At 48.3% G+C, this 12,940-nt stretch overlaps 8 protein-coding genes across 8 annotated transcripts; 4 read left to right on the top strand and 4 right to left on the bottom strand.

Annotated features, from left to right (window-relative positions):
- Position 1: 1 nt before the first annotated feature.
- On the top strand, positions 2-679 carry F4813DRAFT_280838 (ribosomal protein L36-domain-containing protein). The gene is made up of 2 exons (XM_049240488.1): positions 2-437; positions 554-679. The coding sequence occupies exons 1-2, from the start codon at positions 183-185 to the stop codon at positions 641-643; spliced, it is 345 nt and encodes a 114-aa protein (XP_049095057.1). The 5' UTR covers positions 2-182; the 3' UTR covers positions 644-679.
- Positions 680-903: 224 nt separating this feature from the next.
- On the bottom strand, positions 904-1,299 carry F4813DRAFT_394004 (complex 1 protein-domain-containing protein; the record flags this gene model as incomplete). Its single annotated transcript, XM_049247506.1, has 2 exons — positions 904-1,119; positions 1,192-1,299. The coding sequence occupies 2 exons, from the start codon at positions 1,297-1,299 to the stop codon at positions 904-906; spliced, it is 324 nt and encodes a 107-aa protein (XP_049095056.1).
- Positions 1,300-1,457: 158 nt separating this feature from the next.
- Positions 1,458-2,689, top strand: F4813DRAFT_280840 (acyl-CoA N-acyltransferase). The gene is made up of 5 exons (XM_049240489.1): positions 1,458-1,758; positions 1,822-2,148; positions 2,204-2,452; positions 2,520-2,572; positions 2,625-2,689. Exons 1-3 carry the CDS (start codon positions 1,649-1,651, stop codon positions 2,442-2,444), a joined length of 678 nt encoding a protein of 225 aa, XP_049095055.1. The 5' UTR covers positions 1,458-1,648; the 3' UTR covers positions 2,445-2,452; positions 2,520-2,572; positions 2,625-2,689.
- Positions 2,690-3,204: 515 nt separating this feature from the next.
- Positions 3,205-4,290, top strand: F4813DRAFT_280814 (uncharacterized protein). Its single transcript, XM_049240485.1, has one exon. It carries the CDS (start codon positions 3,435-3,437, stop codon positions 3,996-3,998), a length of 564 nt encoding a protein of 187 aa, XP_049095054.1. The 5' UTR covers positions 3,205-3,434; the 3' UTR covers positions 3,999-4,290.
- Positions 4,266-5,643, bottom strand: F4813DRAFT_375808 (uncharacterized protein). Its single transcript, XM_049245052.1, has one exon. The coding sequence runs from the start codon at positions 5,477-5,479 to the stop codon at positions 4,385-4,387; it is 1,095 nt and encodes a 364-aa protein (XP_049095053.1). The 5' UTR covers positions 5,480-5,643; the 3' UTR covers positions 4,266-4,384.
- Positions 5,644-5,792: 149 nt separating this feature from the next.
- On the bottom strand, positions 5,793-7,991 carry F4813DRAFT_375806 (uncharacterized protein). Its single transcript, XM_049245051.1, has one exon. It carries the CDS (start codon positions 7,265-7,267, stop codon positions 6,038-6,040), a length of 1,230 nt encoding a protein of 409 aa, XP_049095052.1. The 5' UTR covers positions 7,268-7,991; the 3' UTR covers positions 5,793-6,037.
- A 140-nt stretch (positions 7,992-8,131) lies between these two features.
- F4813DRAFT_280783 (uncharacterized protein) lies at positions 8,132-11,141 on the top strand. The gene is made up of 5 exons (XM_049240483.1): positions 8,132-8,384; positions 8,441-8,500; positions 8,556-8,647; positions 8,708-8,859; positions 8,925-11,141. The coding sequence occupies exons 1-5, from the start codon at positions 8,348-8,350 to the stop codon at positions 10,978-10,980; spliced, it is 2,397 nt and encodes a 798-aa protein (XP_049095051.1). The 5' UTR covers positions 8,132-8,347; the 3' UTR covers positions 10,981-11,141.
- F4813DRAFT_280784 (uncharacterized protein) lies at positions 11,142-12,704 on the bottom strand. Its single transcript, XM_049240484.1, has one exon. It carries the CDS (start codon positions 12,392-12,394, stop codon positions 11,303-11,305), a length of 1,092 nt encoding a protein of 363 aa, XP_049095050.1. The 5' UTR covers positions 12,395-12,704; the 3' UTR covers positions 11,142-11,302.
- Between the last annotated feature and the right edge of the window lie 236 nt (positions 12,705-12,940).

Raw genomic sequence — 12,940 nt, 5'->3', positions numbered from 1 at the left:
ATTATTCCCTAAAATGACCAATAAGACGTGATTTAGTTGCCCCACACCATTCGACAGCGGATTTTCTGTCTTGAACCCTTGTATCGGATGTACATTCATACAATTTACACTTTGCATCGACAAATCCCAATAGCATTAGTTCTAGGAGAGGGCAATTGGGATACCCAATCCTCCTCTTAAAAATGGCAACCTCTTCTCTAACATTGTCGCTTCGGGCGCTGTCCCTTCGCGCGACACGGATACCGACAGCCCGACAAATTCTACGAGAACATCAGCCCACTCGTAGCATCTCCCAAGCGGTTCTGGCTCCGAGAACGACAGCAAGACCCACGCCGACGATAGCGAACGCAACGAGAATGATTCAAGCCGTTGCGCAGCAGCAGACGAGGGGCATGAAGGTTCATAGTTCGGTCAAGAAGCGGTGCGAACACTGCAAGGTCAGTCATGAGGGAGCAGAGCGTCTAGAACGGAGACCCTTTTTCTATAACCTATGATCATGAGGTTCTAGACACATGGGTTCCAACGGATATTTGCTAACATATAATTGCGATAGGTCGTGAGAAGAAAGGCTGGCAAGCGACATCGTGGTTACCTCTACATCATCTGCAGCGCGAATCCAAGACATAAGCAACGACAAGGATAAAGAAATCGATAGACAGTCTTATAAATGGGCCGGAAAAGGCAATATTTCAAAGTGGTCTGAATTTTGCGCCTATTATTGGCGACTCGTGCTGTGTACGATACAATGTACTAGATGGGCTAAGGAGGGAGTATACCGTATACCGTATACCATCAATTGTAAAGCCAGCGCCGAATCGGAACCTAGGCTGGTCAACACCAACCATGACCTTTGATGTCTATATAATAGGAAGGCTGCCATAAACACATATATGTATTATGACGTTACATGCCCCCAATATACCTCTCCATGCCCTCCCATTGCGTCTTGCCGGTCGATAAGAGATAGCGTATATGATTTATATCAGTGACATTGCGATGCCGCTCGAACTCTCCGCGCACAAAACTGCGTGTCTCGGCGCGAGTAGTCGGGTCACTAATTTGTCTCGTACCGCGGATTATACTACGATAGAGGGATAGGGTACGTGAACGTAAGAGGAACTATGTGGACATTCATTAGCTTTTAGGTTAAGATGAAAACATAGAGATTCAAGATAATAAGAATAGACATACATGGTCTAAACTCAGAGCTGCGCCTAGCCGACCCTTCGGTGAGCTAGTGGCATAGTCTCGGACGGCAATGGCAGAGCGCAGACTCGATCTACCTTGAATGAGGCGCATGAGAAGGGAGATTGAAACTGATAATCGAGAGTTGATACGAAATTCCAATAATCTATCGCTAACTTACAGATTATTATGCAATTAAACTAGGTTACTATATCAGGGCCGAGATAAGGGAGATAAGAGATACCTACTCCGGGTATTTGAAGCTTATGACTTTAGACGGGTAACTTACATAAGCCGCGTTGCAACTCCTAATAAACACTCACAAAAATGCTACTTCTAAACATCAATGTGGAGAAGAGAGAAGAGATATTATATACTACTTCAGTCTTACTATACACATGATGATAACGCAGCTTGCGAGATTTTGTAATTTTCACCGACCGTGCCAGTGTTTGAGACTAGGATGAAGGGCCTTAAGCAAAGTGTTAAGCGCAGACGTGCTGCTACGAACCCTATCGAAAGGGCAAACCGGAAGGATGACGAGAGTTTTATTAAGGAGCACCTATGCCCCAGGTAAATATTTCCTTCAGACTCGTCCCGAGAAAATCTAGTCATTAACATACATATATACGCCAGCAACCCTGCATGGTCTGAGTGGATTAACCCAAAGACACAAGACAAGTTCCCGCTCAGCCTTACCAGCTCGGGTAACTTGAGTGATGAAGACCTCGACGCGTGCTTCAAGCTAGTTGAAGAGACCAGCCGAGCCGATTATGAATCTTCATCAGTCGGGTGGAAGCCGGGTAAAAAGCTCGTCGAGATGAAGTCCCCTGAGCTGAGGTATATCCTAGTCAAGGACATCGTGGGAAGTGTTCGCGGCTTCACATCTTTAATGCCTACATATGAAGAAGGAGAGCCCGTTGTATACTGTTATGAGATCCATCTCAAGCCAGATCTACAAGGGTATAATGCCAACTAATTCACATTGCCTATGGTGCCAACTACTTACATTCTATAGGACTGGCCTAGGCAAGACACTCATGGGATTCCTGGAGAGCGTCGCTGTTAATACGCCCCCTATTGAGAAAGTCATGCTTACTTGTTTTCTAAGCAATCAGAGAGCGTTCGCTTTCTATAAGAAGTTGGGATTCGAGCAAGACGAGATATCACCAGAGCCGAGGAAGCTACGATTCGGCAAGGAATTTATCATAGACTATGTTATCATGAGTAAAGTCGTCAAGAGGGAACAATCCGCCTGAACACGAAGGTAATATGGGAATGTTAACAGTATAGGGTCACATCTTCAGGGACATTCCAGGCTAACCTATACCTAGTTTACAGACACAATACGATCAAGTAATTTTTGAGGCCACGGATAGTTTTATGCGTACGTCCATGAGAGCTTTAAAGAATTAAATCGTACCACTAACAATGTACAGAGAATAAAATAATTATCCAGTTTTCCCGATAGGCTGTTGCATGTGATGTATAGGCCCTAACCTATATAGGGTGATATCATGTTCGTATACGAATACAATGTCTAATATATACATGTTGAACACGGGAGTTGTCTGAAAAATAATTCGATTTAAATCCGCCAGAATTGGTATCAGTCTTACAGCAGGATAATTCACCCCGCTTCCTTCGAGTTTACATCATAATGATCGCTCGAGAGCCAAGCTACGGTGGGGGGGTCGAATGGACCAATAGCAATGCCGAATTCGCCGGAGCTTCTTCGTTTGCGCCAGACGCCAATAACAAACAAGGAAAAGGAATAGTCTAAACACATATCAAGAATTGCAAATACTACCTCCTCGGCAAACCTCCTAAGCACTATCACGCATAGAGTGAAGATGGTAAGATGGTTTGAAAAATGGCGAGCAAGGATGGGCTTACACTACCTAACACCATTTACCCAGGTAACAGATACCATCCCAGCCTTCTTGGTTACTACTAGTCCAGGCACACTTTAGTATGGTGGAATATCAGGTTACACTCTCGCGGCCATGGCGTCATCGTTGTCGTCTTCTATCTATGATACGCTGCGAGAATCGAGATGGTCATCCTCACTACTTGAACTCGATCTGTCCTTCTCCTTCCCACGACTAATGTCTTACTCGTCCCCCCTTTTAGTTTCTGGATACATCAAATTCTAATTTAGTCCACGTCACGTTCCTGACGGTGAGGTCTATCCTAGTACAAGCTGTTGAGCCTTAGGAATCCCCTAACTAGAGGCAAATTACCCCATCATGGCCCCCTTTTTACCAGCGCCGGCCACAGATAGCTCATCTATCGGTCGCGTCTTAGCTCGCGAGCTCGAATACATTAACCCGACACGGACTCTCCCGGAGGTGATCTCCAAGGTCCTCACTGCCCGTCAACAGAGCACTACGACAGTCATCGTACAACCCGACGGCGAATCGCACACCCTCTCGAGCGGAGCCATCGCTGGCATAGTTATCGGCTCTATCGCCGGGTTCCTCATACTGCTGTGGATCATCCGCTCGTGTATCAACTACCGCAATCCGGGGGCATGGGGCACTACGTTCGAGCCAGACAACGAGAAGCCACCGTCTTCGCACCATCACCACAGCTCCACGCGGTATCCGCGGGAAACACATGGCCATAGATCACGCTCCCGCCATTCTCATCATAGTCCGCGCCGCACGTCGATCGTAAGCGTAACTAGGCCGGTCTATGTTGAGCAACATAGGAGCAGGAGTCCGAGAGCCCCACCCGCGACGTATTATTCCGACGGGAGAGATTATCGGAGGTCGAGTGATATTCGGAGACACTCAAGGGGGCATTATTGAACTACAAAATAATGAAACGCTTGTAACGGTAGACAGTGGACGTTATCCTGTATAGTACCTTGGAGATAATTGGTCGATGAAAGTTGGCCATGCCATGTTGGCATACGGCCTCTTGCTTAACGAAAAGATCATTGAGGAAGGGCTGGAATATCCATTGACAATGAGGTTACGGATATTATATGCCATTTTACGAATGAGTTTATGACTGTTACGATATGCATGTATATATGAATCATTAACAAAGTAAATAATCAAAACATAATTCATCTGGTAGATAGCATAAATTTCTAATGTGATGATCCAGTGTACAGCGCTCCTAACGGTATGGTTGTTAATTCGTAGGGGGTAATGCATGATAAAGACACTACATAGATCCAGACAATAATTTAAGAGGATGCCATCGCCTCATCCAAACTCGTCACCCTTGTCTTCAGCGCCTGATACTCCCCATCATCCCACGACTCTAGTAATTCATACTGCGGCGTCCACGCTTCGCAATTCCCACGGGGCCGCATTGTAAACGGCAAATACGCCGACGCTTTTAGTACGAACTTCTCCAGCCCGCGGAACTGCCCCAGCACACCATCATCCGTCAACCAGCTCCAGAAAAGTCCCGTGTCCTTCGGCTGTCCCCACGTCACCGCCACCTCAATATCTAACTGCAGTAAGTGTGGCAGCGAGTGCCGCAGTAATTTCATAGTATCCTTAATACTCTTCTTCTGCGACGGGGAATCCCAGCTCGAAGACGGAATGATAAGCGCCACATGCGCAAAGCGTATGCGCTTCATACCCTCCGGGCTAGCGTTGCGGCAGAAGTACCGCGCCATTTCCACCCCGAACAGCGAAATCGTGTGTTCCGCGTACAGCAGATCCAACGCCTCTCCGTACACGGCCCGGCTGGTGCGCATCAGATCCGTGTAGTGCACGGCTTCGTCGTCGTGGTACCGGGTTATGGCGAAGCAGTGCTTTTCGCCGCAGATCAACCGCGACACGTATCCGTAGATGACACACCCGACGCTCGGCGGAGCAACCAGTTGGCGCAGGGGCGAGCCGCCGAGACCAATGATTAGACGGAGCGCCTTGCTCGGCTCGTCTGCGTCGTCGCGGATCCCCTGTCCAGACACCCATGTCTCGGGGCGGGGGCCCCGCATCGAGTACGTGGAGCGGACTTGCATGATGGCCGGGCCCCCGAAGACCAGGCGGTATATCATGAGGCGGATCTCCGGGGGGAGGTGTAGGAAGGAAGTTTTGATGGGGGCAGAAGCGGATGTTCTCTTAGACACGGACGGGATTACAGCTAGAGGCTTTGATTTGGGGCGCTTGCGCGTCTTAATGCGGTGGCGTTGTCGGGCGCTGTCTACTGCATCGAGGGTTTCTTCGACGGCGCGAAAAGTGTATTTTATACAGTAGTATACTGCTGCGCAAGGAAGGATACATGCTATAAAGCACGCTTTACGCTTCGTCATTGGGGTGCGTCGCATGCTGCCAGTTCGGCAGGTTGAGTTCTCTTTCTGTATGATTGATTTTACTAGAATAAAAAAAGCAGCCTGTGCAGTGTCTAGATGATGTATATATATATATATATATATATACCTCGTAGATACGCACGTAGGGAAAAGGTAAGTTGATGTTGGGAAGTTTAAAGTGGTAGTTAGGGTTATACACATGCCAGGGTATGACAGGGTTTATGATCCCTTTACTACATATTAGGACTTCCTAGGAACTGTAGGTGTGTAACGGGACTTTATTTCATGGCCAAAGTAAGTATTTTACCATTTATCATAATATAGATATCTTGATCTCATTAGATATAACCTACATATATAAGTGCAGTACTAACTTCATAGTCTAGTATTCACAATGCTATGGAATAACCTGGATTGTGGATTAGAATCGACCGAAATACATGTTTCTTCCTCTTCTAATGTAGACCTCTTCTAATATAGAGAGGACTGTAATACCCAACTTGCTTCCAACTGAGTGTCACTCGCTAATATGTAGAATATAAGTATTAGCTATAAACGATTTTGCCATCGTGTTTACTTCGCCTTCATACGCTGATTCTTCACCCACAGAAAACGGGAAAATCCATCAGCGCTTCCAGTTCCTTTACCACCGACCGATAAATCGGCCGACATCATGCTCTTATAAGCATCAGGCCGGAATTCGGCCAGAAAGAGATAACCACTACGAATATTTTTAGTGGGTTTGGCATGGCCGTCGCCGTCGGTTTTGCCGTCTACAGTCCCGGCATATTTCTCCTTTCCTAGAGTCATGACATCAACAAACATGTTGGCGAACGGCTTCATCTGGTCAGCCGTGATGCCATAGTTACCGTCGATATAAGTACGGTAAAACCCGGCAACATCAAGCGCGCCATGATTCGAGTCCTCACCAGTCGTTCTCGGCATGGTATAGCCCCAGTCATAGACGGTGCTGCCTTTCTTGCTCTTCTTTGTCTGCACACCACCTCCGTGGAAAAACCAATCAATGCTAGCAGTAAGGATCGACTTATACTTCCCGAGCAATTCGGGGTTGTCGTTGAGGATCCTATGTGCGCTGCAGAGATTCATGAACGCATAGTTGAACATCATCTGTTGATTCCACGGGACTGGTTTCCCACCCATGTAAGGCGAGTCCTTGGCAAAGTACATTTTGTTTCCGTTCGAAAGATCTAGTAAACGTTTTAAGATATGGTTGCTCATCGAGAAATCCGCCTGTTTGAGATAGGTCTTGGCTCGATCCATATAGGTAACGCCATACTTATGAGGATCGCCGATGGTTACCTTCTGGTTATGAAGCTTGCCCGTATTTAATATGAGGTAAGCACAGCTGGCTAGATGTCCGACAGGGTCGCCTTCTCCTCCGCCAGTTTGGATTGGTTTCTTGGTAACATCGTTCGGCCAGACAGGATCGATTCCGCCCGTCCAAATCTTGTGCTGGCCAACTGGGGCTTTTGCTAGGTCATTTCTCTCCGACAAAACCGCATCGCAGAAACGAAGCATATGGTCTAGCGTTTCTTGTTGTCCGGCCATCTGATATATAAGACCCATTGCCTTTGTCTGCTCTCCGCTGTGGCCCTGCACCCATTGATTCCCCTTGTTGTCGGTAGCAGGCTTCAGGGTAGCAACATAGTCGTTGAATGACTTCAGTTCTTCCTTAGTGACGGGTCCATCAAAGCTGCTAACCTTCATTTGCGCCTTGGCCCCCATAAAAAGCAGTCCTCCAAAGAACGCCCCGAGGGTGTAGGTACCAAAAGGCCCTCGCATTGTGGAAATCGGGACTGGGATATAGGACTATAAGATCGTACACTTCAATCAAAAAGGGGTAATAAGGATGGTAATTTCAAATCCTTCAGGGCCAATTCCCTAATAATCGTAGAAGCTGTTGAGGAAGAACGAAGTATTTGAATTAAGATAAGAGAAGATGAATGGTTATATATAATTGTCCATTATGATCTTAGGTCTAATGACAACTTACCTTTCCGTTTTCTAGACCCATGTCTCAGCTAGCTTTCAGGATGTCCTCGTCGCTCACGTCATGTCGATACTTCTGTTGTAGTCATAATATCCGCATAGAGTCTTAAAGGGCGCTCCCGGAATAATCAAGACGTAGGATTATTACCAATAGTTTAGAATCTTCCAACGAGCGTTTAAGTCGCTTATATATACTCGCAACATAAACCCTCCGGCCGCTCAGCTTGGGTTGTGGTACTTATCTAATATAGTTAAAAGGATTTCTTGACATATCGCTGGATATATCCCCTTTTGTATAAAATAGCCAGCTAGGATACGGTGACCGAATTTAGATATATACCTAAGTTGATGTTGGCATTTGATCTTGCTCTATTAGGTCCTTGTCAGGCCGATCGATCGATCGATACCTAAATGTAATATTTCTTCCGGAATGTAAGGAACTGTCTGCAAGAGAGAAATGATAATATGGAAAATATCAAATATTGTATTGAGTAGGAACATTCGTTAAACAATAGACCTCGACTTGCTATGTAGATGTTAGATAGGTACCCCTCACAGTGTGATTTGCACCTTCCGACGTACCTAAGGTTTCATCTCTGCCCCTGCCCTCTCATCCATATGTATGAAAGTACCTAACCGACCTCCTAACTTAAACACATTTAACCCGTTTTTAAGTATGTACTCCCTAAGATGCAGGTACAATACAGCTTTGACCCCCTCGTAAATTCCCCTCAAAAACATTTAATGTTAGACATATTACACGTGACAACGAGCTTCTTTCGCGTTTCGACACGCTTTTAGCCTCACGCTTCTTGCATCATCTTCACCCCCACTACTTACTATTGAGATCCGTAGCTCGGTGTCAAGTCGACTATGTGGCTCCTAGAAAACGAGGGTGAAGCCCTCGATGGTAAGACACATTACGCTCGTCTTCTGCTTCCAAGTGCTAACGATCGCTGCTTTCAGGCAAACGGCTTTGGCTGCGACCAGGAAAGCGATATCTCTTTGGTAGAACAATCGCCGAACGTATGCGCATATTCTATATATATACTTAAAACGCCAGGAGCTAATGCGAACTTAGCCGGACAGCTTGCCATCAGGGGAGAAGGAGCAGAAAGGGTATCGCGGAAGCATGTCACTATACAAGTCGACGAAGTAACCGAGGGAGATGGGGTATGCTGTCCCAATGTCCTTCGGTAGTCATGTATTCGATTACTGAGATACTTCTACTAGGAAAATGTGTCACGTCGTTCACGCATCACGGTAGAAGACCTGGGCTCTAAAGGTGGAACGCGAATAAATGACGAAAAGATAAAAGGCGAAAAGCGCCTTCTTTCGCAGGATGTCAATACCCTCCAAATGGGCACATTCCCGCCTAAATTCCGGTGTGTTCTTTTACTTGGATACAGTGTGTGTGTGTGCAAAGCAACTGATCATGGATACATCTTAGCATTACTTGGTTTCCTGTAGTCCTGAGCTTCTCCTTCACTGCAAATCAACTCCGAGCGGACCCTCTATCTAAGCTTCGAGAAGACCTAGAACAACTTGATGTCAAGTTTCTTACTCACTATGACGTCCAGTCGACGACCCACGTTGTATCAAAGAAGAGGAATGTGCCAAAGGGCCTACAAGCTCTGGTAAACGGTCGATACCTCGTTACCGAAGGGTTCTACGGTGCTATTATCACTGCTGCGACACCTGGAAATGATAGCGATAGTGCGGCAGCGAGTGCATTAGAAAGCGACTTCGACGCAAACTGGCCAGATGCTATGCAATATGTCCCGCCTCCAGGAGACGAAGCAGTGCCAAGACCGGTCGAAGCATTTGCCCCCAATCCTGATCGTGCTGAGATATTCTATGGTTATACATTCATATTTTACAACAGGAAGCAATACGATAACCTTCTAGAACCTATAACAAACGGGAGGGGCAAGGCGCTGTTTAACGAAGTAGTCGAAGGAGAAACACAGATAGACGACTTCATTTGGTACGTCAAAGGAGTAGCAGGAGAGAAGGGCATGGGAGAGTTCGAGGATGGAAGCGAGGGCAAGGGCGTTGTCGTGGTCAGATGGATTCCCAGTCCCCCTCAGAATGCCGATTGGTTCGCCGATTTCTACAGATCAGTCTCTCTAAGACTGGACCATCGACTTATCGATCAGAAGGATTTCCTTGATGCGATCCTTAACAATGATGCCGGTGTTCTACGGCGACCTCTCGAAGCTGAAGCGGAGCCGCAGACGTCACAAGTTGAACCGCAGCGCTCGAATGGACAAGCTGTGGATGTAGACGAAGACGAGCCTCCGGCCCAGCCGCAAAAACAGCCCCTTCGAAGGCGGGCGAGAGGGGCTGTGAAAAGTCGTTTCAAGGGGTTTGGTGTAGATTTAGAGGATGATGATACACCAGAAGCCATTCCGACTACCTCAACGCCCTCAGCAGAAGGTGTTGAGCCATCACAAGAAGGTCTTTTCGTATCACAAGATGTTGCTTCACAAGAACCAGAACAGGCGGTTCGTTCAAGCCGACAGTCCCAACGAAAGCGCCGCACCCCACCACTCGAGCCCAAAGACACGATGGACGATTTTGCACCTACGGCTGCTCAGGTAAAGCGCCGTCGCATCGCTGCAGGAGAAGATCTAGTTCCTCGCAAGCTAACACCGGAAGAACCCGTGATAGAATCGCAGAAGCTCAAGGTCAGAGCACCAAAGATCAAGAAAGAGATAGATATCCTTGACATGGCGCGACAGCATCGAGAGGAGGCTGAAGCACGTGCAAAGGCAGAAAGGGAAGAACTCGCCACGGCACCAGAGGGCCTTGACCTAGCAGAAATCCGGCGCTTGCATATAGAGGAGCCTATTGAACTGCGGCAAGTACCGCCTATACGAACCAGGGATCAAGACATAGCTGACGGTCGCTGGGATCCTGCATGGAACGGGCGAAAGAATTTCAAGAAATTTCAGTCTCGGGTGGGTCCCCGAGGGCGGGCGCCACAGAGGATTATTGTAGCACTTGAAGAAGTCAAGTCAAAAGGTTTTGGCATCGGTGATGACTACTGGCTTGAAGACGAAAGCCAGCAGCGAAGGCGGAAGAAGAAAAGCCAAACACACAGTCAGAGTCAAGATACAGGTGAGAGACAGGACCGACAGATCATTAATACACCGGCAAAGAAAGCTGGAAACCAGAGACAAAAGCTATCTACAGAGGTTCTCCCCCTAGTGGACAGTAGTGAAGATGAGGACTACGATATGGACGGCGAAAGTGAGGATGTCATCATCGCCCCTCCGTCGAGGACACGCACGAGTAGGGTATCGCAACAGACCTCGCAGCCGCAATCGCTTAGGTCAACACCACAAAGCACAGCTCAGAAGACGCAATCATCAAGAGCATCTAAGCGTGCAGCCCCACTTCCCGCCAAAGAGCAGCCAGCGAAGAGGTCTCGAATAGGATTCGTTGCCGCTAGTGATGACGAGAGCGATGACGGATTACGGTTCAGGTTTGGGAAGAGATGAAGGGATCTTTAAGCTCCTAATTGCTATTTGTCTTCTCGTAGATAGCATTGTCTCTAAAAGGGGTATCTCGCTTATATATCTAATTTTACCATGTACTAAGCATAATATATACCGGAGCCGCCCGACCTGACCCGACCCGACTCGATGCGAAGTGCTGTTGCCCAATTGCTTGCCGTTCTAGTAATATACAACCTATGCTATGCTATGCTATGCTATGCTATGCTATGCTATACCGTCTTCCATAGCCTTTCTACCACCATTCTCTAGTCCCTACAAAGTAACTTATAATTCTAACTTATCCACACGTAGAAGATATAGACGATCAGTCCATAGCTTCCATCTCCCCCGTACTCTGCGCCTCGTACTCCTCAACCAGCAGCCCAATCAGACAACTCGACAGCATCGTCTCGTAGTTAACCCAAGGATGTATCTCCCCGAACAACTTCGTCCCGTCGCGCCCCGCCACGCGTAATAACTCCGGCTCGCCGCCCGGGTGGAACGGTAGATACGGCGTGATATTGTACACGCGCCCGCCTAGCGCCGTCCATGCGTCCTTGCCCTTGCGCCCCGTCTGTCGCCGTAGTAGACTCGGCGGCACTCGTAGGTACGGCGCCCCGGGGCCAAGGTTACGCAGGTCCGCAGATGGGTTGGCGGATAAACGCGCCCAGTCTAGAGGGCTGCGGCCGGGGGAGAGGGTTACTTTGCGAGATGGCTTGGCGGGCTTCGAAGAGTGCGTGGGAGGCGGCGCGAGGGTGGACGTTCCGGGTTGCCGGTCGTATTGGTGCCGGTTAGGAATAGGGGCGCGGGGAGACACGCCTAGGAGGGAGGGTCCGGTGTTATTGAGGGTCGGGGGACGAGGGGGTGGTGCCATGGAGGTTTTTGCTGGCGCGAGTAGTTCGGCAGGAGGGGAGGGCGCGGAGAAAGTAGCTAGGGAGGAAGGCGAGATGTTGGCCTCGACGGCGCGAGCGATGGCGGCTGCGGAAGCGGGAGGGTCGGGTGAGAGGGAGAATAAGGGTATGTTGTCGCCGTTAAGCTGGACTGAAGCCGTGGCTTTGGGAGTCGTCTGTGGTGAGGGCGAGGAGTCGGCTTGCGAATTCGTTGCGGTTTCCTTCGGTTGATGCATTACGAGCTTAGGAGGTGGAGGCATAGCTGCCCTATCAGCAGCAACCGCAGCAGATCTTTGGGTTGTCGCGGTTGATGATGTATCGCGACCAGTTGTCGTAGCGGCCGACTGCTCCTCCTCTTCCTCATGTTCTACCGTAATATCCGCTGGATAGGGACGGCGCGTCGTTGGCGGTTGTTGGATCTGAGGGTCGCCGCGCCATATCGATAGAAGAGATTGGATAAAAGGCGGCCTCCAGATAGCTGCGTAAACCACGGAAACCAAAACCAGCGATAGGCCCAAGAGCGCCATCGTCGCGATATGCTGACGATATGCCGGATGACGTTACCTGACCACTCCTTCCACTTCCTTTTTCCCCGTGGTTTATCACCTTTTGCACCTATTACCTAGGCTAATATGTATTATGTATTATCTAGAATTGTCCTTAGAGATAGACTGGCCAGCAAATCAGATGTTTGCTGAATCTTTTTCTCATTCCTTAAGTAGGCTTGCTGGCGCTAAAAATATATAGTTTCCAAAAATCGAAAGTTTTGTTGGTTAATGTCGTGCAGACGGTACCGGCCGCCAGCTCAGCCGATCTCGCGCTCGATACACTACATAGACGAAGAGAGGGGAAAAGAATGCAATTGAATTCACCGCCTTGACAGCCTTAATCCTAGTTATGGTGACCCACTAGAATTAACAGGGTACAGCGCTGTCAAAGTTAGTGCGCTTCCCTTACTAAAGTACCTAACTAAGTAGATAAGTTAGGCTGTCAGGCAGTAATGTGCCAAACCTTAGCGCACCTAATGTACCTAACCTAATACTCCTCTCTTATACATAGTACCTATAGTGGAC

This window comes from Daldinia decipiens (genome assembly GCF_022478715.1).
Source record: "Daldinia decipiens strain CBS 113046 unplaced genomic scaffold F4813scaffold_53, whole genome shotgun sequence".
NCBI lineage: Eukaryota > Fungi > Ascomycota > Sordariomycetes > Xylariales > Hypoxylaceae > Daldinia > Daldinia decipiens.
Note: the sequence above shows the minus strand (reverse complement) of the source record. Positions and strands in the feature narration are given on the sequence as shown.